Here is a 22943-nt window from a genome sequence, read left to right on the forward strand (position 1 = left end):
GGGCCGAGCCGCTCCCGCTGCGCTCCGTCTGTCCCTGGGGAAGGCGCGGCGCTCAGCGGGATCGGCCGTCACGGTGGGTTTGTCCCGGGCCGCGCTGATGCCGAGCCTCCCTTCCCCGGCGGTTCCTCCCATGTCCCGCAGCCCGTCCCGCTGCTCGGCCCGCGGGGATGGTGGGAGGAGACTCCGCGGGGCGGGCAGGGCAGGGCAGGGCAGGGCAGGGCAGGGCAGCGAGCGGCGGAGCGCGGCGGCGGCGGCAGCAGGATGCGGGAGGCGCGGTTCAGGGACCACTTCTGGGTGAGTGGGAGCACGGCGGGACCGGGACAGCGGGGGCACAGCCAGCCGGAGCTGGGGGGTGGCACAGCTGGACGTGGGATCACTGCTCTTTAGTTAGAGCTGGCTCCAAAGCCAACGATCGTGGCCGTGGGGTGACGTTGCTGAATGCTCTGGCTCCATAAAACACTGGCAAAGGTTTCCCAGAGAAGGTGTGGCTGCCCCATCCTTAGAAGTGTCCAAGGCCAGGTTGGACGGGTCTTGGAGCAACCTGGAATAGTGGAAAGTGTCCCTGCCCATGGCAGGGGGTGTCATGAAATGGGCATTAAGGTACTTTCCAACCCAAACCATTCTGGGATTCTGTGATCCTGTGGGTGCTGCCCACCATGCATGTCTTGAGAGTTGTGGCTTTACAGCCTGCTCCATGCTGCCAAAATAATCCCAGCAAGTGGCTGCTGCCTTGCTGGAGGAGGTGAGTGCCAGGCTGAAGTGTTTGATGTCGTTAATTTACCATCAGTGAACAGCTTAGAGACACCATGGCGAAAAATGTTCTCTTGATGTGGAGCTAATCCTTGGCTAGTGACTTGCTGCCAGCTGTTGAACCATGAAGGAAAACCCACAGTTCGGGGAAAACCACTATTTATTCTTTTCAGTCTGAATTATGCTTTTATAAAAGGAGAAGTGCAGGAAACCCACTGCTGCAAAGCTTCAGCTCTGTGGCTACTCAGTTCCTCTTGTGGTGGACCTTCGTTCTAGGTATTGGCAACCAGGAAGTAAATTACCAAATTTGGTCTTCTGGGGCTGAAAATCCTCATCTGTGAATGGTTCTTGGGGTTTCCCAGATGTTGCCTGGAAACAGCTCCCATCTTGTAGGATGTGGGAGAGGCTCCAGGAAGAGCTGGCACCAGGTTTGGGGCTCCTGAGTGTTGAGGAGTAAGTGCAGAGCACCATCCTCACCCAGCATCATGAGGGAGTTAACGGTCATGGCATTGTCAAATATATAAATCCCACTCCCTGTTGTGGAGAATAAAGCCAGCTGGCAGCTGCTTTCCAGCTATTTGTTACACACAAGTTTTCCACTGTGCTCCCTCTGCTTTGCAGACGTGCAGAGGGGAGGTTTTGAGGGTGGTGGCAGCCCCTCTGTGCTGGGGGAATAACTGTGATGCCAGAAGGGCTGAGTTGACAGGGTTTGTGGTGCCTCAGCAGCATGTTGGATTGAAGAAGAGCTTCTCACCGCAGGGCTGACTTTGGCTCTTTCTGCCCAGTTTGTTCCTCTCCAGCAGTGGTGTGGTGCTTTTTGAAGGAGGATCCTGGAGGAGGGGGCTCAGTGGGGAAAAACACCAGGACAGGAGCAGCCTGCAGCTCCCAAGGAGGATCTGGAGTGTTGTGTGGGGTGCTCACCTCTGCTTGACCACTTTTACTATGAGCACATCTCTTTCCTGAATAATCCCTGGTCCTTCCTGAGCCCCAAACCATGGGTAGTGCCAGGGATTTTTCCTTGGTGTTGTCCTTTCTGAAGCCTGCATGCTCCAGGCCCCCTGACCAAGGAAACGTGCCTGGGGCAGGCAGCTGGGGTGGAGGTTGGATGGGAACGTGATTGATGTGACTCAGTGGAGAGACTGAGGCCCTTCTGCGGTCGTTGGGCCATGGAAAAGGCAGGTACCACCCCAAGCAGCTGCCACACCATGTACTGGTGACTGTGCATCAGCTGTGAGGGCTGGGGAGGAGGGGTGAGTAAGGGTAGGAGGAAAAAAGCCAAGGCAAGATTTGTGGGGGGCTGCACATCCAGCTTCCACCTGCTGCTGAGCGCTGTGAGTGGGCACACACTTCCTCCTGCAATTTTCCTCTTAGATTGCTTTGCGTAAGGCAAAAATAGAAGGAGAAGTCTTTGCTGAAGCAAGTGATTTCTTAGAATCATAGAAGCATAGAGCAGTTTGGGTTGGGAAAGACCTTACAAACCACCCTGCTGTAGTCAGGGACACTTTCCAGGAGATCAGGTTGCTCTATGCCCTGTCCAATCCAAGCTGGAACACTTCCAGAGATGGCGTAGCCACAGCTTGTGTGGGTACCCTGTGCCAGTGTTTTAATACCCTCAATCATAAACAATCCAACAATTCCTTCCTTATATTTAATATGAATCTCCCATTTCTTCATCTAAAACCATCATTCCTTGCCCTATCATTACAAAGAGCTTAGTGAGGCACAACTTTTGCTTTCTGTAGGTTCTTCACCTGTCAGACCAGGTGAGACCAAAAGGACCACTGCTGCATGCTACTGGGCAGGTGGTAGATGCTTGCCACACATTGTTCTTTAGAGGTGATGCTGCCTCAGCTTCAGATTTGCTGGTCCAACAAAATGTCAATGTCTTTTTTTTCTCCCTGCAAATTATCTCATCATTTCACTCTACCTGCAGAATCCCTAAATATTGGGAAAAATATATATTACTCTGGTGGGAGCAAATTTCTCAGTGGTTAGGACAGCCTGATGAGAAGGAGGAGACTTTGGGAGCACTCCAGGGGAGGTATGCTCCAGCTGATGGGGCAAAGTCTGAAAAATGTGCAAACTGTCAAAACCTAGGCCAGTTTTGCTGTTGGATCTTCCAGGTTTGAAATGTGACTGATTGTGAGTGATGATCTTATTTGTGGGGATAGGATGGTAAGGGTGAGGGTGGGCAGGGCTGGCACAGGGTGCCCAGAGCAGCTGTGGCTGTCCCTGGATCCCTGGAGTGTCCAAGGCCAGGCTGGACAGGGCTTGGAGCAGTCTGGGATGGAATGGGATGAGGTTTAAAGTCCCTTCCAACCTGTACCATTCTTGGATTCTGTGATTATGGGCTAAGCTGCAGCCCTCCCTTTGCTATGTCAGAGTAGCAGGACTGTGCTTCCAGCCTTGCCTGGGGATTGGTTTCATTTTAAACCCTAGCAATTCTGGTTCCTTTGGTGGGTGCTGTGTCTGCTTCTGCACTGGCTCCTGTTCCCTTCTGGAGCTGATGGTGTGACATTCCTGATGTGCTCTGTTGGGAAAACACAGCCCTCTGCACTGAAGTTTGCTCATGCTCTTGGGTCTCAGTAAAAAATGATGAATTGTCTTAAATAAAGTTTGCTCTCTGGCACCTCACTGCAGCTCCTGCTTGCTCAGGGACTGAAGTCCAGGCATGCCTGAAGCTGAACATTTTCTTGCCCTGCATGCTCCAACTCCCAAGTCACTTACTCCCACAGGCTGTGCATCCTGCCTGCCTGCGAAGGAGCTCTGCAAAAACAAAATACCCCAAACCTCGTGTTTGTTTGCCCTCACCCTGCCTGTAGTGATTGCCACGAGTTGGGCAAGCCTGATGTTTTGCTTTCATTTGTTTTTGCAATCTGCTCTTCTCTCACTGTGTGAGGTTTCTTCTTTCACTTTTTTTTCACTTTCTTAGTACATGTCTTGATCTCCACAAGCCTGTTCTTGCACCTATTTCAGGTAACCCAACAGCCTTGGGTCTCATCAGCACACTTTGGTGCTTTAAAACCGCTTGGTAAAAACAGAAATGACAGTAATGGTAAGAACCACTCTAATTCTGATCTGTGGACTAACAGCCTGCAATTTGGAGAGTGGAATTTTGGCCATTTTGCCTTCCATGAGGCAGTGCTCTGCTCCCTGTAGCACATTTAGTGATGCTGCTGAAACAGCCTGTGGCTGGGGGATGCAGCCCTGGGTTTATTCCCTGGCTGCTGACTGGTGGTGGCTGTTTCACTTCCCCTTTCCCCTGCTCGTCCTTCTCTAAATGGGGACTGGCTTGGTGGAACTTAGCAGCAGCATTGTGAAATCCCCAGGTCCTCGTTTCAAAGGAACAAGGTGGGATTTGTGGGGAGAAGAAGTCATTCATTTCATCAAGGCAGAATGGTCCATTGCTTTTGTTGTGTCTGGGACGAGCAGGGAACGAGTTTGCCCAGGGGAAGGAGACCTCAACTAGAAAAATACTAATCCAAAAGCTGCTTTTTGGAGGATGCTGGTCCTAGGTGGGCGGGTTTGCAGCGAGGCCTTTTCCTCCCTGCAGTGAGTTTTGTCTGTCCTGTTCTACCCTCCTGGATATGGGGTGGGGAGGAACCACAACCTCGGGCAGCCTCTCCTCACCCTGGTGCTGCAGGCACCAGCATCAGCACTTCTCTTTGTCTCAGCAGCTTCTGCAGGACCCTGAGCACAGCCAGCTACGGTTGCACAGTGTTTCCAACTGCTAAAATTGTCACCACCTTCGGGTGATTTTCTCTAGCAATACAAGGCTGAGGAAACATAATGAGAGCTTGGAATAAATATAGATCTTTCAAGAGATGGTCCATGAACAAATGCAGTGCCCCAAACCTTTCGGTTTGGGAAGGTTGGGACAGACTGATGGAGGGCAGGAAGGCTCTGCAAGGCTGGATCCATGGGCTGGGGCAGGCAGGGTGAGGTTCAACAAGAACAAGTGCCAGAACTTGCGCTTGGGTCACCCAACCCCTGCAGCTCCAGGCTGGGGCAGAGGGGCTGGAAATGCCCTGGGGGTGCTGGGGAAGGGGATGGACAGGAGCCCAGGGTGCCAGGGTGTGACACAGCCCCAGGGCAGTGCTGGCACTGCTGGGACACCTCCAGTGCTGGGGACAGCTCTGGAACCCTCAGGACAAGAGAGACACCGAGGGGCTGGAGCGTGTCCAGGGCAGGGAACGCAGCTGGGAAGGGGCTGGAGCCCCAGGAGGGGCTGAGGGAGCTGGAAAGGGGCTCAGCCTGGAGAAAAGGAGGCTCAGGGGGGACCTTGTGGCTCTGCACAACTCCCTGCCAGGAGGGGACAGCCGGGGGGATTTGGGATCTTATCCAAGGGAACAGGGACAGGAGAAGAGGAACGGCCTCAGGCTGGGCCAGGGGAGGTTTAGATCGGATATTAAGGACAGTTTCTTCCTGACAAGGGTAATTAGTCCTAGAAACAGGCTACCAGGGGCAGTGGTGGTTTCTCCATCCCCAGAGGGATTTAAAAGCCATGTGGATGTGGCATGTGGGGAGGTGAGTTAGTCCTGGGCTGGGCAATGCTGGGGAGTGGATGGACTTAATGGCCTTAGAGGTTTTTTGTAATTTAAACATTTCTGTGTTTCTCCCATGCCATTTGCTTCACAGGGTGTGTGTCTGCAGGGGTTTTCCGTGTAAAGTGGGGTAGAAGATGGAAGTGTCAAGCTCAGCAGCTTGCTGCGACTCAGACACGATCATGATGTGCTCTCGCATCCCCAGCAGAGCATTTTAGCCTGTCTTTTGGCTGAAAGTGTAACCAAGCCTCAAAACAAAACGTCACAAGCAGCACACAAATTGCTCCTCATTACTGAGTCCATTGGGTGCGAATCCAGGCAGCAGATCAGGAAGGGGGAGCTGCATGCCCTGTGAGCTCGGGAAGCATCAGGTGCTGCTTTGTCACCTTGAAATCATCTGTTTGCAGTTTCCATGGGCTGTCCTCTAAATAGCATGTGGCCTCAGGGCTCTGCCCAGCAGGGAGAACCAGGACAGATGTGTGCTGGAGAGGGATGTTTGGGCAGGGCTTGGTGCAACTCCCCATACTGTCCATACTTGCCTTTGGGTTAGTTTATTATGGTTTAAATCTTCTCCTCTGTGCCCATGGCTCTGTGCTTGCCGTGCTGCACTTCCTCTTCCATTGTTGTTGCCAGCCCTGCCTTTGCAGCCACAGAATTACAGAATGGTTTGCTTGAAAGGGACCCTCAACACCATCCAATTCCACCCCTCTGCCATGGCAGGGACACCTTCCACTGTCCCAGGCTGCTCCAAGCCCTGTCCAGCCTGGCCTTGGACACTCCAGGGATCCAGGGGCAGCCACAGCTGCTCTGGGCACCCTGTGCCAGGGCCTGCCCACCCTCCCAGGCAGCAATTCCTTCCCAATATCCCATCCAGCCCTGCCCTCTGGCACTGGAAGCCATTGCCTGTGTCCTGTCCCTGCATGCCTTGTCCCCAGTCCCTGTGCAGCTCTCCTGGAGCCCCTTCAGGCCCTGCCAGGGGCTCTGAGCTCTCCCTGGAGCCTTCTTCAGCCCGAACACCCCCAGTCATGCTGGTCTTTTTGATTTTTTCTGTGCCAAACCTGCCCAGAAGGTTTCTGCAGAGGCTGATTTGACTCTATACAACCCTACCTGGCTCCATCTGGGCTGGGAGCTCCTCCCATGGAAAACTCACATGGAGGAATTCAAAAGCCATATAAATGTGTCACTTGGGGACATGGGAAGGTGAACAGCTTGGCAGTGCTGGGGAACATTTAAACTTCATGATCTCAGAGGGTTTTTCCAACTTAAACAATTGTGTGATTCTGTGTTTCATGTAGCCCTTGCACCCTGAGGTCTGGCCCAGCCTTGAGTGCTTAGGAAACACACATATGCTGGGATTTAATCCTTCTACAGTAGGAGGAAGAGTGATAAAACAAGGAGCTTAGTGCACATTATTGATGGATACTCCCAGTTTTGCTCTTGAACTTTCTACCAGGCACAGAGAGCCCAGGTGTGCCAGGCAGCAGAGCAGGATGCAGGAGCCTCTGGGTGCCCCTGGACGTGCAGTGGTGGGGCTCTGACCTTCCCTCCTGCCTGGGCTTACAATGACCAGCAGCTGTGCTTTACATCCATTTTGTTTCCTTTTTGAGTGGGATAGGAATTCAAGTTAGGCTGTTCCTGTGTTTTGCAAGTGGAATGCAGTGTTTCCTTTTCACAGACCCAGCGAGCGAAGATGTGAGCTGAGAGCTGGCTGTGGGTTTATCAGTACTAACCTCATTTTGGAGGGACATTTGTACTTTGTGAAGGAAATTTGGTTTCTGCTTAGGTCTTGCTCCACAGTCCTGTCTTCCCATGCAGATCTGGCATACTTTGTATTTTCTGCCAGTCCCCCTCCACCACATCTCCCCTTCATGTCTTCCTTTTGGTCACTGACGGTCAAGGACTCAAATAGGGAATTCCACGTAATTAAGCTCTTCCTTTATCACAAATGCCAGCCTTGTTCCTTCTCCTTTATTGCACCAGGAACAAACTCATGAGAAATCCCCTCTTCTGCTGCCTTCAGTTCTGTGCCAGATCTCTGCATACTCTCATCCTGGCTTTGAACCATTTCCTCAATCTCTCCATCCTGCCACTGTCCTCTTCAGGTTTCTTGATAGCCTTTCATGGCTTTTGTTTCCTATTACTGAGCTTTGTATCTGCTCCTACTATTGCTCCCTTTTCTGCAGCCTTGCATAGGAATGTGAAAAGAATGGGGTAAAGTAAGTCAGCCTACATCATTGCTACATCTTTTTCTTTTTCTTTTTCTTTTTCTTTTTCTTTTTCTTTTTCTTTTTCTTTTTCTTTTTCTTTTTCTTTTTCTTTTTCTTTTTCTTTTTCTTTTCTTTTTCTTTTTCTTTTTCTTTTTCTTTTTTTTCTTTTCTTTTTCCTTTTCTTCTTCTTCTTTTTCTTCTTCTTTTTCTTCTTCTTTTTCTTCTTCTTCTTTTTCTTCTTCTTCTTTTTCTTCTTCTTTTTCTTCTTCTTTTTCTTCTTCTTTTTCTTCTTCTTTTTCTTCTTTCTCTTCTTTCTCTTCTTTTTCTTCTTCTTTTTCTTCTTTTTCTTCTTCTTTTTTCTTTTTCTTTTTCTTTTTCTTTTCTTTTTTTTTCTTTTTCTTCTTCTTCTTTTTCTTCTTTCTCTTCTTTCTCTTCTTTTTCTTCTTTTTCTTCTTCTTCTTTTTCTTCTTCTTCTTCTTCTTCTTTTTCTTCTTCTTTTTCTTTTTCTTTTTCTTCTTCTTTTTCTTCTTTTTCTTCTTCTTCTTCTTCTTCTTCTTCTTCTTCTTCTTCTTCTTCTTTTTCTTTTTTTCTTCTTTTTTTTCTTCTTTTTCTTCTTCTTTTTCTTCTTCTTTTTCTTCTTCTTTTTCTTCTTCTTTTTCTTCTTCTTTTTCTTCTTCTTTTTCTTCTTTCTTTTTTTTCTTCATGCATCAGTGCAATATATGTTTTTAAGGAATAATTTGGAAGAAAACGCTGACCTTTCAGAAGTCTATGGCAAGTGTGGGTGGCATAGATGTACCTTGTCTCAAATTGCCACCATTGTTCTCATTCTGGAGCCTCTCTCCCACCCAAAAAAAGGCTTTTATTTCATAAAGAGGCCCTGGCACACTTGCTCCCACTGAGCCATGGCCTGTGCAAATGCCTCAGGAGGTGGCAGTGCCATGGATTGCACTGGCAAGGACATGACTCTTGTTCTGTGTTTTCAGAGCACGGATCTGACCAGCACGGTTGGCTATGACAGCATCATTCAGCACCTCAATGATGGCAGGAAGAACTGCAAAGAGTTTGAGGACTTCCTGAAGGAAAGGTAGGGAGCTTTGATTTCTGCCCTCTTTACCTGATGTTGAAATGCTGTCCCATTAAGTTCACCTGGCTGCTTACCTTGCAGGAGATAAGGTTAGAAATTCTTGGCCTAAGAGAGCCACAGCTTTGTCCTGTCTTTGTCTCTGTATGTTGAGAACACCCCACAGTGTTAAAATTCAGTGTTAAAAAGTGGTAGGGTTAGGTACTGCTGTTATTAATCAGAGATGACCTAAGCAGGGGGTTCTGTGGCTGCAAAAACAGCTCTGATAATCTGGCCATGTATTTTGTCTTTATGGTTTTCCCACCTAAATATGAACATGTCCATTGTACGTGTAGAACATTGCAGACCGTGTACATTGAATTAACACCATTTTGGCAATGTCATTAATTGGAGAAAATCGGTGATTTTGGTAATGACATTAATTTAAGTGGAGAAAAATCAACCTCTGACTGCAGGACTCAGTACAGAGCATCCTGGAACAAACAGAATGGGGATGGACGGGAGGAGACCTGCACTTCTAAGTGTCTAATGCACCTACATCTGCTCAGGCTGTAATCCCGTGTTCCAGGAAAATTTGGGCCTTCCAAATGAGGAAGTGGACCCTGAGAAACAAGTCTCACTCATCTGTGACAGTGCAGAGAGTGACAAAACCTCCTCTCCACCCTGTGCCCTCTTTGGTCTCACAGGAGGTGTAGTCGCCACTGAAGCAGTGGCCAGGAGGAGATCAGAGGATCAGAGCCTGGACCTGGATTTGCCACTCTCTGGACTTGTCCCAGGGGTCCAGCACAGCTGTTACACAGCTCCAGCTATGGAGAATGTGCCTGCTGGATGTTTTGTCTCAAACAAAGTTAATGGGAATGTTGTTAGGTAGAGAAAAAAAAAATCAATCCATAATACAGATTTTTTTTCAATCTCCCTGTTAACTTCTGGAGTTTTTAGAGTTAAGGTAGGTGAATTTCATTGCCAGACTCCAGAAATCAACCACACAGGGGTCTCCACCTGTGTTAGTAGTTAAGGCATTCTAGAAAGTTATTTGTTTTATCCAGTAGATGTTGTAATGGCAGCTTCTGGCAATACTTGTTCCTTTCCACAAACAGCTAGGGCTGCCCACATGGAGAGAACTAAATTTGACCAGGCAAGTCCAGCCCTAATTGTCTGCAGTGATTTCAAAGCAGCTGTAAAAAACTGGCTGTTCTTGCACTGCAGTACAAGGGCTCTCTTCTCCTCCTCCCTTTCTTCCAAGAGGGGGAGATGATGTGGCCTTCAAAGGTGTTCTTTACATCACCTCACAGGACCTGGTCCCTTCTTCAGGTGCTCTCCCTAAGGATTAGTGCCAGGTGCAGAGGGTGCTTATTGCCACATGTAGACAGAGGGCAGGGATGGGTGGGATATTGGGAAGGAATTGAGGGTGGTGGAGCCCTTTCTGGCACAGGGTGCCCAGAGCAGCTCTGGCTGTCCCATCCCTGGAAGTGTCCAAGGCCAGGTTGGAACAGGGCTTGGAGCACCCTGGGACAGTGGAAGGTGTCCCTGCCTACCCTTGTCTACCCCTGGTGGGGTAGAACTGGATGAGCTTTCAGTTCCCTTCCAACCCAAACCAACCAGATGATCTCTCTCTTTGATTTCTCTCTTTCCTCAACAGAGCAATTATAGAAGAAAAATATGGCAAGGAGCTGATTAACTTGTCGAAGAAGAAGCCCTGTGGGCAGACAGAGCTGAAGTAAGTTCACACCTGCTTTTATGGGTGTCCCTGAAGCAGTGAAGGAGGAAGAGAAGGAAACTGTGAGACAAAACAGAATTTAAATGTGACTGAGATATTCAGAAGATGAGCTGAATCATTCTCATGAATGAGCAGTGCCCAGGGTTCTAATTTGCTTTGAGTTGGAGCCCACCAAGTTCCCCTCAGCCACAGATTAACCAGAGCACTGTGCATGCTCAGGGGGGTGTGGGCTGGTGCTACCTCCTTTGTTTCTGTATTTTATACATGCCCTGGTCATTTACTTCCAATTTAATGTTGAGGTGTCACTTAAAATGTTTTTGACATCTTTACTGTGCAATACTAATAGGGAGAAAAACTCTTTGCTTTTCCAACCACTGGCAAACACACACCATGCAGAAATTGTTCATCTATTTACAGTTTCATATTGAGGTGTCACTTAAATATCTTGGTCATCTATTTACAGTTTCGTATTGAGGTGTCACTGAAAATGTTTCTGACATCTTTACTATGCAATATTAATAGGGAGAAAAACTCCCTACTTTTCCAACCGTGTTGAAATTGTTCATTTGTTTTAGGAGGTTGCTGGAAGCATTTGTCATGAAACTTTGCATTTTTAATAGCATGCAGTGTTCAGAAATCTGTAAAGTAAGTGTCAAACCAAGTGAGCTGTGTTATACCTGCTGAGAGGAGAAAGAGCTGGAGGTACTAAGAGGATAAATAAATGTGCTTTGAGATACTTTGGCCACTGTTGAATGAGCTCTGTTTTAGAAGAGTTTCCCTGCTGCTGCCTGTGCCTGACTGTGCTTTCCCACCCTTTTTAATGCCCTGACTGTGTTTTTCAGCACGCTGAAGAGATCCCTCGATGTTTTCAAGCAACGTAAGTAATTTTTTGTAAGTGTAAGTGTGTGTTTGCCAGGACACTTGGCAGCACTAAAGCCTGAATAGCAGAGAAATCTCTAAAGCTGTGCAGTGCTGAGGCCAGGCATAGGCTGTACTGCTGGCCTGGTTCATCCCAGTGTGTGGGCTTTGGGACAAAGTGAGCCAGGACATGTGTGGGACAGCAGACCCAAAATTTTGGGATGTCTTGGGCTTTCAGGCCTGGCTGCAGCTCAGAGGTTGTGTTTGTGTTGTGCATAGGAAGCTGTGTGTGGGAAGCTCGTCTGGAGTCTGTTGGGCACTGTAACTCATACCTGAAACCTGGGGACAGCTCTGGAACCCTCAGGACAAGGGAGACAGCGAGGGGCTGGAGCGTGTCCAGGGCAGGGAACGGAGCTGGGAAGGGGCTGGAGCCCCAGGAGGGGCTGAGGGAGCTGGGAAGGGGCTCAGCCTGGAGAAAAGGAGGCTCAGGGGGCACCTTGTGGCTCTGCACAACTCCCTGCCAGGAGGGGACAGCCGGGGGGATTTGGGATCTTATCCCAGGGAACAGGGACAGGAGGAGAGGGAATGGCCTCAGCTATGCCAGGACAGATTGGATATTAGGGACACTTTTTTTGTGGAAATAGTTGTCCAGTCCTGGCACAGTCCAGGGCAGTGGTGGGATCCCCATCCCTGGAGAGATTTAAAGCCATGTGGATGTGGCATTTGGGGACATGGGTCAGTGATGGCCTTGGCAGTGCTGGGGGAAGGGTTGAACCTGAGGATCTTAAGGGGGCTTTTCCAGCCTAAAGGATCCTCTGATTTTAACTGGAGCATCTAAAAGATGGTGCTTTGGCCACTGTACCTTACCACGTGTCCCATCCTGCTGTGGTACCATCAGACAGCACCTTGAGGGTCAGCACTCTGCTGTCCTGTGCCCAATCCATGCCTTGCCCAATCTTTGCTGCCCCTGTGAACCTCCCTAACACGGCTCTGACCTCACCACTGCTGACAATTCCCAGCTGTGGGTTTGGAGCAGCTTTGGGGGTTGAATTTGGACTTGCTGGGGTGGTGTTTCCCAGTGTGGCCGCTTCCCTTCAGCAAGAGGAGCCTGAGGATCTTTTTTCTGTGCTCCAAGTTGTTACCTGCTGGCCTGGGGCAATGCAATGTGTTGATACATGCCTAGATTTACCTGCATGAGGGGCAGAGCTTTCTCAGACTGGGGAGCAGGTCCCAGCAGGACTGATCCTTATATTGGTGAGCACTGCTTGGAGGCTGCTTTAAACAAGCTGGAAATTTTTCACATTTCTGAAAGGGGATGTGTGATATGTTCTAAGCTGACTTGACCAACAATCTCTTTAGGAATATATATATATGTGTGTGTATATATATCTATATATATAAAAAAATATTGAATTTATTTTCTCTCTGCAGAGATAGACAACGTGGGGCAAGGTCACATCCAGCTGGCACAAACCCTTCGGGAGGAAGCAAAGAAGATGGAGGATTTCAGGGAAAAGCAAAAGCTGCATCGGAAAAAGGTCAGACGTGCCTTCCTGCAGGGTGCTGACCCTGCCCCAGCAAGGGGCTGATGCCCCTGCTGTCTCATGCCATGTCCCAGCTCCTTCCACGCCCCCACTGCCTGTGCTTCTGGGAAATACTGAGCTCCTTCCTATGTGTTGTAACTGTGTTGAACTGTGTAGTAACCTCCAACTTCCTTCTTCTCACTCCCACGTCTTCTTTGAGGGCTTTTTGGGGCCAGCCACAGCACTGGAATGTTCTTAAAGCATTTGTTTAAAGCGCTGTGTGATCTCCATAGGGGCTGCTAAAATGGCCAAGCCTTTTAACTTCTGGCTTGAGATTCCTTTGTCTGGAAAACCAGGGAAAGCTGCTAGAACCAGGGGCTGCTTTGGACTTAGCAGAGGGGAGTGGGCTTTCCGGTTTTGCCAGGGCCTGTGGAGGTGATACAGTAATATATATTGCTAGGATTTAATTTGTAGAGCTCCTTTGCATACACAATTAAAAGCTTAGGCAGAAGCACGAAGGATGAGTTTTGTGAAGGTGATTCGTGTGGGTGTAGGTCTTTAAACACAACTCAGTGTGGTCTGTGGCTCTTCCTCTTCTGAACCTCACGGTGTGTCCTGGGGCTTTGATGGTCAGTGATGTGCTGACCCCAGCTCTGTTGTCTCCACAGATAGAGCTGATAATGGAGGCCATACACAAAAACAGAAATCTCCAGTACAAGAAGACCATGGAGGTAAAGCAAATGTGCTGCTGCTTCTTGCCATGTGGGTTCATGCTGCTCACACACACACACACACAGAGCACTGGGACAGGCTTAGAATGAGAGGGGTTTCCTCCTCTGCTGTGACCCTTGAGGCTGTGAGTGGTGTGCAGGGTGTGCTCAGAAACAGTGAAGAGCACGCCAAAGACACGGCCATTGTTAGCCTTGCAGGGCTGGATACTAATGGTTTAGAATCAGAGAATTATTCAGGTTGGAAAAGCCCTCCAACATGCTTGAATCCAGCCATTTGCCCAGCACTGCCAAGCCCATCCTAACCCATCTCCCAAGTGCCACATCCACACCTTTTCTGAACACTTCCATGGATGGTGACTGCACCACTGCCCTGGGCAGCTTGTTCCCATGGCATGCCAAAGAGCACTAAAACCCTTTCTGGGAAAAAGTTTTTCTGAATATCTGCTCTAAACCTCCTCTGATGCAACTTGAGGCCACTTCCTCTTGTCCTGTCCCTGTTCCCTGGGAGCAGAGCCCGACCCACCCCGTCTGTCCCCTCCTGTCAGGGAGGTGTGCAGAGCCACAAGGTCGCCCCTGAGGCTCCTTTTCTCCAGGCTGAGCCCCTTTCCCAGCCCCTCAGCTGCTCCTCATCAGTCTTGTGCTGCTGCCCATTCCCCAGCCCTTCTCTGGACATACCCATGCCTTTGTTTGCCAGGATCTTTTCACCCCAATCCAAGAGCAGCCTGCCTTGCAAGGCTTTTCCCAAGCTGCAGGGCAGCTTTTGTGCCATTCTCTGCTCTGCAGGCAGCCTGTTCCTCGCAGGCTGAGCTTTTCCAAGGGCTGCCCCTGAGGTGTGTGTGTCTGGTGTCTGTCCTAGGCCAAGCGTCTGTACGAGCAGCGCTGCCGCGACAAGGACGAGGCGGAGCAGGCTGTGCACCGCAACGCCAACCTGGTCACACAGAAGCAGCAGGAGAAGGTATGGCAAACGGGGGGCTGCTGCAGCCCTGGAGCCTGGGGGTTTGGAACTCTCTGTGCTTTCTGGCACTGACCCCCAGGAGAATGCTGCTTTTGAGTTGAGGTCTGGGAGAACGCTTCCAGATTTGGGTGGCGGAGGTGGAATCGCTGGTGTGTGGTTTGAATGGAAGTGTGTAATGTCACGTGGTGAAGGGTTTGGAATTTGGGGTTTTAGAATATAGTAATAGGTATGGGACAAGGTGGAGGTTCTGGGGCATTGGCTCATCTTCCTTCTCCTTCCTTCTTCCTCTTGGTTTCAGGTAGTAGTTTTTGGATTGGACAGAAAATACTGCACTGTGGATGCAGGTGTTTGGTCATTGGGTCAAAGGTATAAATAATATAGATGTTAGCTTTTAATTGGATAGTTAGGCCTTAAAATACCTTGCAACAAGCAAGATACAATTCTATTTTGTAATTTTTAGCTGGTTAGCTAGAAGTGCTGTAGCACTCGCTGTGCTTTAGATAAGAATGTTCAGAATGAGTCTGAACACGGAAATCCTGACTCTGAAGGCAAAGGAAAAAAGAAGTCAACCACTAATAGGTGGCCACAGGGTGGAAAGGGATGTCTTTTCTTGCAGCTCTCATGCCCCATAGCTCTTCTCCCAGCTCTGGGTTTTGGGGTGAGATGGGATGGCTGGTGATGTTCCCCAGTGGGGCTGCAGTGCCATTGGGGATGCACCCAGCCTCTTCCCCACCTTCCTTGTCTCTCCCATTTTTGGCAGCTGTTCCTGAAGCTGGCTCAGACGAAATCAGCCCTGGAGGACACTGGTGAGTGTGGAAATGCCATGTTGGGAGGGTGAAGGGAGTGTTTCCAGGGTTAGGGGGTTGTGTAGCCATGGTGTGCCTCATGGGTGAGCTCACACCCAAGACAGTGGCAGTGAACAACTTCCCTGGAAAAGCCTGCATGGCCCCACCAAAGCCATGTCCTTCTGCTTTATCCCTGATCTCCCAACCTCTTCAGTCTTTCTCCAAGGCCTAGAATTGCAGTAATTTCACGATTATAAGACGCACCATTTTGACTAAAATTTTGGTCCGAACCCAAAGTGCGGCTTATAATCAGGTGCGGCTTATATATGGACAAAGAACGAAAAGTTGCTGTTTTAGTTTGGAGGACAGGTGTCTGCTGAGAAAGGCAGGAACTTCTCTTTGAAATGGAGAATGTAAACCCCCTCCCTCCAAATTATTATAATTTTGAAATCAAGGGGCTTTCAGGCAAAGATATGGGAATTAGGAATAACCGTTCTTTTCTAGGGAAATTAAAATAGAAACACAGTACTACAAAAAAACAAACTCCAAACCCTGACACAGTCAGAGTACAACCTGACACCCATCAGGCAGGGTGTTGGCAGCAGTCCCATTCCATGGTGGCTGCATCCTCCTGCAGTGACAGATGTGGCTCAGCTGGAGCAGTGCTCCTGTACAAGGTGCAGTTTCCCTCCGGAGCTCCAGTGGTGATGTGGAAAAATCCAGTTTTCCTCTGGAGTCCAGTGGAGAAAGGGGCTCCCTTAGTGTCCCAAACCTCTGTTTTTATCCTGGTAAGAAATGTTGGGCTCTTCCCCTTGGCTGGAGCAACTCCCAATGGGATGCAGTAATTTTATCAGTGCCACAGTGGGACTCAATGGCCATGAGCAGAAAATGACTGGCTGGAGGAAGGATGGGTTGTGAAAAGATAAAGAACACTGCCCTGCCTGGTTTCAATGGATGGCCCATTAGCAGAATATCTGCAGTTGAGATCAGGATCACTGCCCCCACCCTCAACAGATGGTGATAGAACAGATACCTTCTATCACACCCTGTATTGTAATGTGTGGTTTATACTCAGTGCGGCTTATAATAGTGAAATTACTGTGAAGGCATTTTTTTAAATGAATGTTAATCATGGAATCACAGAATCATAACATGGTTTGGGTTCGAAGGGACCTTAAAGGTCATCTCCTTCTAGCCCCACTGCCATGGGCAGAGACACCTTCAGCCAAAATATGATTTGTCTTGCAGACAGGAGTTACCAGCAGAGTGTGACCACAATGGAGAAGATCCGGGAAGAGTGGCAGAATGAGCACATCAAAGCTTGTGAGGTAAACGCCCCTAAACACCTCCACATGGCAGTGTGGTCCTCTGGGTTTGCAGTCTTGCAGGGCTCAGGGACAGTGCAGGTTTTGCTGTCTGTATTCCCCTGGCAGTGAACGTATTGCAGCTAACCCTGTGTGTGTCTCAGGCATGGCTTCTGGATTCAAGCCCCATGCTTCAAGGTTTATGCTCTTATATTATTATTTTTATTTTCCCACCACCTTCTAAAACTGACAGTGTCAAGGTAGTGACATTTTTGCCCACTACCTGCTTGCGTGTGTGGCGTGGCTGTCATCTTGAACAGCTGTGAGCTGGATACTCAGTGACTCCAGGCCAGTATGTCCTGGAGCCTCAACACCTGGAAGACTGTCTGAAGCTCTGGAGGACTTTACATGACTTTTCAGCCATGGTTGGAGGTGCTGGTGAAGCCATCTCCACATGCACACTGTGCCAAGGGCCCTTCACTTGTGTCTCACAGACGGTGCAGCAGTGTGGGAGCCCCTCTGAGCTGGGTGTATCAGCCTGAAGCAGACTGCCTCATACAGAAGTGGTCCAGCAGGGATTTCCAGCACATGCTGGGGAATTCCAGGCTGGTAGCAAGAGGGCTGAGCAGCTGCTCTGCTGCTGGTCTGTGATCTGTGACCAGGGGATGGACAGGAACTGCAAAGACAGATTTTATCCCAGATCTGCTTCAGGCTTGCAACCAGCTTTCCCATTCCTAGCTGTGCTGATCCCTTCCAAGTTACCTCTCTTCAGGCTGGTATTCTGCTTTTCCCTTTTGAACTGGAATTTGCTGTCTGTTTTGTATGGTGTGCATGGGTGTTTCTCTGCTGGAGTGCTTTTGGTGTCTTCTCTGGAAGCCTCTAGGATGGGGACACATTTTAGTGGTGGCTTGGCATGCTGGGTTAAGGGTTGGACTCAATGTTCCTCGACAGCTTTTCCAACCCTAATGATTCTGTGGTGGGGAATGGAAAACAGCGATTTCACTTTTGCAGATGGATGGTGTGGAAATTTTCCTCCCCATGTGTTGCAAAGGACGTAAGTGGTAACAAGTGTGGATGTTCATGGAAATGTGTAAAAACATGTGAAATTGAGGTGTACCAGGCAGTGGATTCCAAAAGGGTTTAAACTTGCTTGGAAAAGGGCTGGGCAGGAAAGAGCAAGAAAACCAACTAGTCAATACAGCTCTGTTTTCATACATCCCCAGTGTTTTTTTTTTCATTGCTCCATATCTGGAACATAGAAGTGTTAAAAAACACATGCAAGTGACACTTGAAGAAATGTGTTAGTGGTGGTCTTGGCAGTGTGGGAGTGATGGTGAGATCTGACGACCTTAGAGGGCTTTTCCAACCTAAATGATTCTGTGATTTAAGGGTACCTGTGTAAGGGAAGTGGGCTGGCACCACAGGAGTACAGGGTACCTTGGGAACCTCTGCTGCCTTCAGGAAGCTGGCTTGGTCTCCCCAGAGCTAGAAACGTGCTGGATGGTCCCCTCCACATTAGTCTTGCAGATTTTCCAAGCTCAGTACTCACCTTTGAATTACCTGGCTGCATAGAGGGATTATTTATCCTCTGGACAAGCCAGAGGATTCAGAAGACTGCAAAAGACCAACACCAACTGCTCTTGGCTGTCAGCTTTGTTGGGGTGAGAAGCAATCAGGACAAAAGAGATTTTTGCCTGGTTTTAAAGATGTTGTGGGTGGTTTTGTCTGTGTTGTTTCAGTTCTTTGAGACGCAGGAGTGCGAGCGGATCAGCTATTTCCGTAATGCCCTCTGGCTCCATGTCAACCAGCTCTCCCTGGGGTGTGTCCAGAATGATGAGGTACCTCAGCTGAAAATCTTCATTTTTCTGCATACAAAGCAAAGCCCAGTTTGTTTTCCTGGGCCCTAAGCTGTGTTACATTCGAGTTGGGCTGTGGCCCTTGACTGACCACAGAATGAGTGGGCAAGCAGAAGGACTGGCCAAAACTCTTGGAAATCAGGTTTCCTCTGGGATTCTTACATTTTTGAGGGTGGTGAGGCCCTGGCACAGGTTGCCCAGAGAAACTGTGGTGTTCTCATCCCTGGAAATGTCCAAGGCCAGGTTGGACAGGGCTAGGAGCAAGTGGAGGGTGTCCCTGCACATGGCAGGGGTGGATTGGGATGGGCTTTAAAGTTCCTTCCCAACCCAAACTGTTCCAGGATTCTGTGATTCCCCTGACACTGAAGCTTATGTGAATACTGGGCTTTCACCCTATGTGTGGTAAGCAATTGGGAAAAAGCCTTGTTTGCAAATGCACTTTATTTCCCTTTTGCAGAAATATGAGGAAATCCGCAAGAGTTTAGAAATGTGCAGCATTGAGAAGGATGTTGATTTTTTCGTAAATTTACGCAAAACTGGAAGTTTGGCCCCAGGTAAGATCTTAGTAGAATCTCAGAAGGTAGTGCTGACTGCTCTGTACTCCTCATGCAGCTGGCTGCTCTGGTCAGCATCATTTTGTGTGCAGAAAACACTGAATTTTGCATTTAATTTGTTACCATGCAGCACGAGTTTCTGCCACTTTTGACAGCCCCTGGAGATGACAGTCCCATTTTTTAGTTTCCTGATCAGGCACTTTCTCAGAGAGGGGAAAGACTTAGCAGCTGAATGTTGGTTTAGCAAGTATTTATGTCTGTAAGAGACTCATACTTTACCTACTGTCAACTTTTCCTAGCTCCTGTTGTTTATGAAAACTACTATAATGCCCAGAGAAATGTGACTTCTGCTAGAAGTCCAGCTCCTGTACCTATATCAAGGTAAGGTGTGTAGCACGTACAACTGCAGTTATTATTGCAAATGATGCTTGCTCCCTCAAAACAGACATGTTGTGCTCATTTCAGTCTATCAGAAGCTTGACTTAAGGGTATTAGAGGAAAATATTTCCTTGCATGGCTCTTGGTGTGAGAAAAGTTAAAAGTGTTTGTGGGTGGAGGGAGGAAGTGCAGAGCTGGGTTCATTCTCGTGGGACAGAAGCTGGGCAGGGAGGACACGGTGAAGGGTTTTTCTGTCACAGGAAAGATGATGACTGGGGCCAAGACTCATGCTAGGGATGAATGATTGCCACTTTGGCTGCCACACCGAGAGAGAAGTCATCTCCAGTTGTGGCTTCCTGATGTCTCACTCTGCGCAAAGACATGCCCTGAGGCTCACTTGTGAATTTTTGTCTGAGTCAGTGCTTTCTGGTCATTTCTTCCTCTCCTCCACTGTGTCAGGTTCAGCTCCCATGTTTGCCAAGTGGGCTGGGCGTGGTGAGCCCACCATGACTTGCTTTGTCAGGTCTCCATAAAGCCCAGCCTGGGCAACCCTCTTGTCCTCCCACCAGCCCTGAGGGGGCAGCTGGGGATGCAGAACCAGGGTAAAGGAGTCTCTTAGCCAGGCAGATCCTCAGCTCTGTGTTTCCTTCCTTCTGTGCAGGAGGGGACCCCTGCCCACCCCGACCAGTGCACCAGGTGAGTTACTGCTTCATGGGCTTTCTGGCCACACAGTGAATTTCCACTTCAGCCCAAAGTCCCTTCCCAGCTCCCCTGGACCCCCTTTAGGCACTGGAAGGAGCTTTAAGGTCTCCTTGGAGCCTTCTCCAAGTGAACACCCCCATCTCACCCAGCCTGGCTTGAGCCTCACTCTTGCATCCCATCCCTTTAACAAGAATGGTGTGCTTCTGCTCTCCTTAAAGTCACATAATGAGCACTTCTCACGGGAAACCTGAGGGGATTTTTTGTGCTCTTTGTTTCAGGGGAACCTGATTATGCCACAGTTGATGGCTACAGCTTGGTACATTTCTAGCAGCCACAGTAAGTACTCACCCTTGATGAACAAATGAGGCTTAAAATAAAGAGGGGGAGGGATTTTTTTACCAGGGCAGATAGTAATATGACAAGAGGGGATGGTTTATACTAAAAGAGGCTAGATTTAGATCAGCTAGAAGGGAGAAATTGTTCCCTGTGAGGGTGGTGAGGCATTGGCAAGGCTCTGCAAGTGTTGCAGTCCAGGTTGGACAGGGCTTGGAGCAGCCTGGGATAGTGGAAGGTGTCCCTGCCCAGGGCAGTGGGGTTGGAATTAGATGGTCCTGATGGTCCATTCCAACCCAAACCATTCTGAGATTCTGTAAGGAGAGATTTAATATGAGGTGAAACTACACAGAGGAGGGACAGTGGAGAAAGGTAAAGGAATGACATTTTGAGGTGATGCTCCTGTCAGCCCTCCCATCTCTTGTCTGAGCTGTAGCTGTGGTTTAGACAGTGTTGATCCTGTTCTCCAGGTGTTCCAGAAGGCAGAAGACACTGTTGGTCTGACCAGCGTGGTATTTTCAGTTATTCCCAGACACATAGAGCTGAAGTGCTTCTGCTTCTCAAGAGAATATTTGAGGACTCCAATAATTATTTGTACATTCAGAAAGCGCTTACTAAAAATCTATGCCTTTGATCAGCAAACGTCTTGGATGGATCTTCACACTCAGAGGAAGAAAAGGACCAGACTCAGGGGTGATCCATGTTGGAAGAAGTTTTTGATTTGAAGTTCTTCTAAAGTGTAGTCATCTGGAAGGTCTGGAGCCTCCCACTCTGTAGATAACTCAGAAGTTGTGTGCGATGAGAGGAGTGCTGCACGATGCTTTGGGCACACTGGCTTGTGCTCAGGATATGTGCATCCCTCCCAGATCTCAGGTTTTGCCTGTTCCTAAGGGCTTTTTCCTGTTCCTAAAGTCTTCCATTAGTGGGGATTAAACTTGTAATTTAGGTAAAATTTTATTCCTATCTCTCAGAAATCTTACTTGGAGGGGCATCAGCAGTTGCACTGCAAATCTGGCTTAGCTGTAGCTGTGCTCCAAGCTTCAGTGCTGACACTGCAAGCTGATTTTGCATCTACCCAGGGAGGGGCTGTGTCCCATCCAGCCTGCTGGGAACTCCCAGGAAGGATCTGAAGGAATTTATTCAGCTTTTCCAACCACCTCTCCAATGAGGGTCTTGTGAGCTTTTAGGTTTATGAGGTTGTCCCTGGTAAGCTCTGGAGACCAGGGGTGGATGGGCTTGGAGCAACCTGGTCCAGTGGAAGGTGTTGGAACTGATGCCTTTTTGGGACTGCTTAAAAACAGAGGCCAGACAAAATTAAGGGCAATAAAAAGTGATTATATTTATTGAAGGACCTTCAGGTACATTTGGGGCAGATGAAGCTCCCCAGGTGCTACACCCAAAAAATGGACAACGAGTCACAGGTTTTCATTTTTTTGTTAGTTTGGTCCATTTGCATATTGGAGGTTAATCTTCCAATTACAGCTTCAGGTTACCCCAAGTTTGCTGCCCCCCAACTCACTTTTGTTTAATTTCTCAGGGCCTGAGACAGTGAAGTGTCATTGATTCCCAGCCTAGAGAGGAATTGTTGTATCTGACCAAGAAAGGAAAACAGCAATTAACACTGGATATGGAGTTCAGAGTTATACACTAAAGAATTGCAGGATTACAAATATGTGAAAAATATAAAACCTAAAATCCTAAGGCATCAGAGCTAGGTGGTCTTTAAGGTCCCTCCCCACCCAAACCATCCTGGGATTCTCTGATTCTATGATTTAATTAACTTATGTGATTCTCTAAACTTTGGAACTTGTTCTGGCTGTGCATCGCTGGAAACAAACTTAACTACTGCTGGAGCCATGAAACTTGTTTTCTGACCTCATCTCCTGAAAGTTCCTGCCCTTGCTGTTCCCATGTATATGGATATGATTATTGCTTTGATTCAGAAGCTTTCCTGCCTCAGGGCTGCTGGTCTCTCTGATGTCCCTGTGTGCAGTGCTGCTTCACTGCTCCTCGCTGCCTTACGACGCTGCATACAGGGACACAGCACATGGGGATAAACACACAATTTACCTGTCTAAACCTGCTGCCAGGTCGCTAACCTGGGGCAACAGGATTTGCTGTTTTTACTGTGTTTTTTTCAAGTTGAATCTGCATGGCTTCTGCATGTGCCTCAGCCCACCCGTCCTTGGGGTTTTTACTGAATTTGCTTGTGTGGGGAAGATGTTGCTGAGCTCTGACATCTGCCCTGCTGCCTCACAGTGAGCTGTGCAGAGTGCACATGCCAAGGAATCAGCTATCCTATTTATTTCTGAAAGACCAAGGATACAAATACTCTTCTGAAGGAGCCTGCTGTAGTTTTAATTCTATAAATATATATTTTAAAAAATAAGTTTTGAGTCTCGTGTTCTGGATGTGCGTTCTGTTTTTGAGGTTGTCGTGTTCACTTTCTATTGGGGATGGGGTTTGGGATCCATGCAAAGCATCCTGTGTGGAAACCTACAAGATCACATCCTTGCTCAGCCTTTATTTCAGTCCTTGCTCAATACCAGCAGTGGGAGAAAACACCCCAGAACAGAATGGCTTGTGATTAGCCATGAACTGCAGACCATGCAGGGCTGATTGCCCTGGGAGAATGTCTGCTCTGCAAAAACTTGCATGGTTTATA

The 22943-nt window shown here is 48.6% G+C and overlaps 1 protein-coding gene across 1 annotated transcript; it reads left to right on the forward strand.

Annotated features, from left to right (window-relative positions):
* The first annotated feature begins 223 nt into the window (after positions 1–223).
* PSTPIP2 (proline-serine-threonine phosphatase interacting protein 2) lies at positions 224–22667 on the forward strand. The gene is made up of 15 exons (XM_033086393.1): positions 224–294; positions 8485–8585; positions 10222–10299; positions 11142–11176; positions 12589–12695; positions 13349–13411; positions 14268–14366; positions 15127–15172; positions 16400–16479; positions 18195–18293; positions 18769–18865; positions 19165–19246; positions 19905–19939; positions 20224–20281; positions 20749–22667. The coding sequence occupies exons 1-14, from the start codon at positions 262–264 to the stop codon at positions 20271–20273; spliced, it is 1005 nt and encodes a 334-aa protein (XP_032942284.1). The 5' UTR covers positions 224–261; the 3' UTR covers positions 20274–20281; positions 20749–22667.
* Positions 22668–22943: the final 276 nt, after the last annotated feature.

Source organism: Catharus ustulatus, chromosome Z (assembly GCF_009819885.2).
Source record: "Catharus ustulatus isolate bCatUst1 chromosome Z, bCatUst1.pri.v2, whole genome shotgun sequence".
Taxonomy (NCBI): Eukaryota; Metazoa; Chordata; class Aves; order Passeriformes; family Turdidae; genus Catharus; species Catharus ustulatus.

Excerpts from the sequence above, each read along its gene's own strand:
- PSTPIP2 (XM_033086393.1), top strand. The coding sequence starts at position 262 with ATGCGGGAGGCGCGGTTCAGGGACCACTTCTGG. Across the intron at positions 13,412-14,267 it reads AGTACAAGAAGACCATGGAG|GCCAAGCGTCTGTACGAGCA; the intron begins GTAAAGCAAATG and ends TGTCTGTCCTAG. Across the intron at positions 15,173-16,399 it reads ATCAGCCCTGGAGGACACTG|ACAGGAGTTACCAGCAGAGT; the intron begins GTGAGTGTGGAA and ends TTTGTCTTGCAG.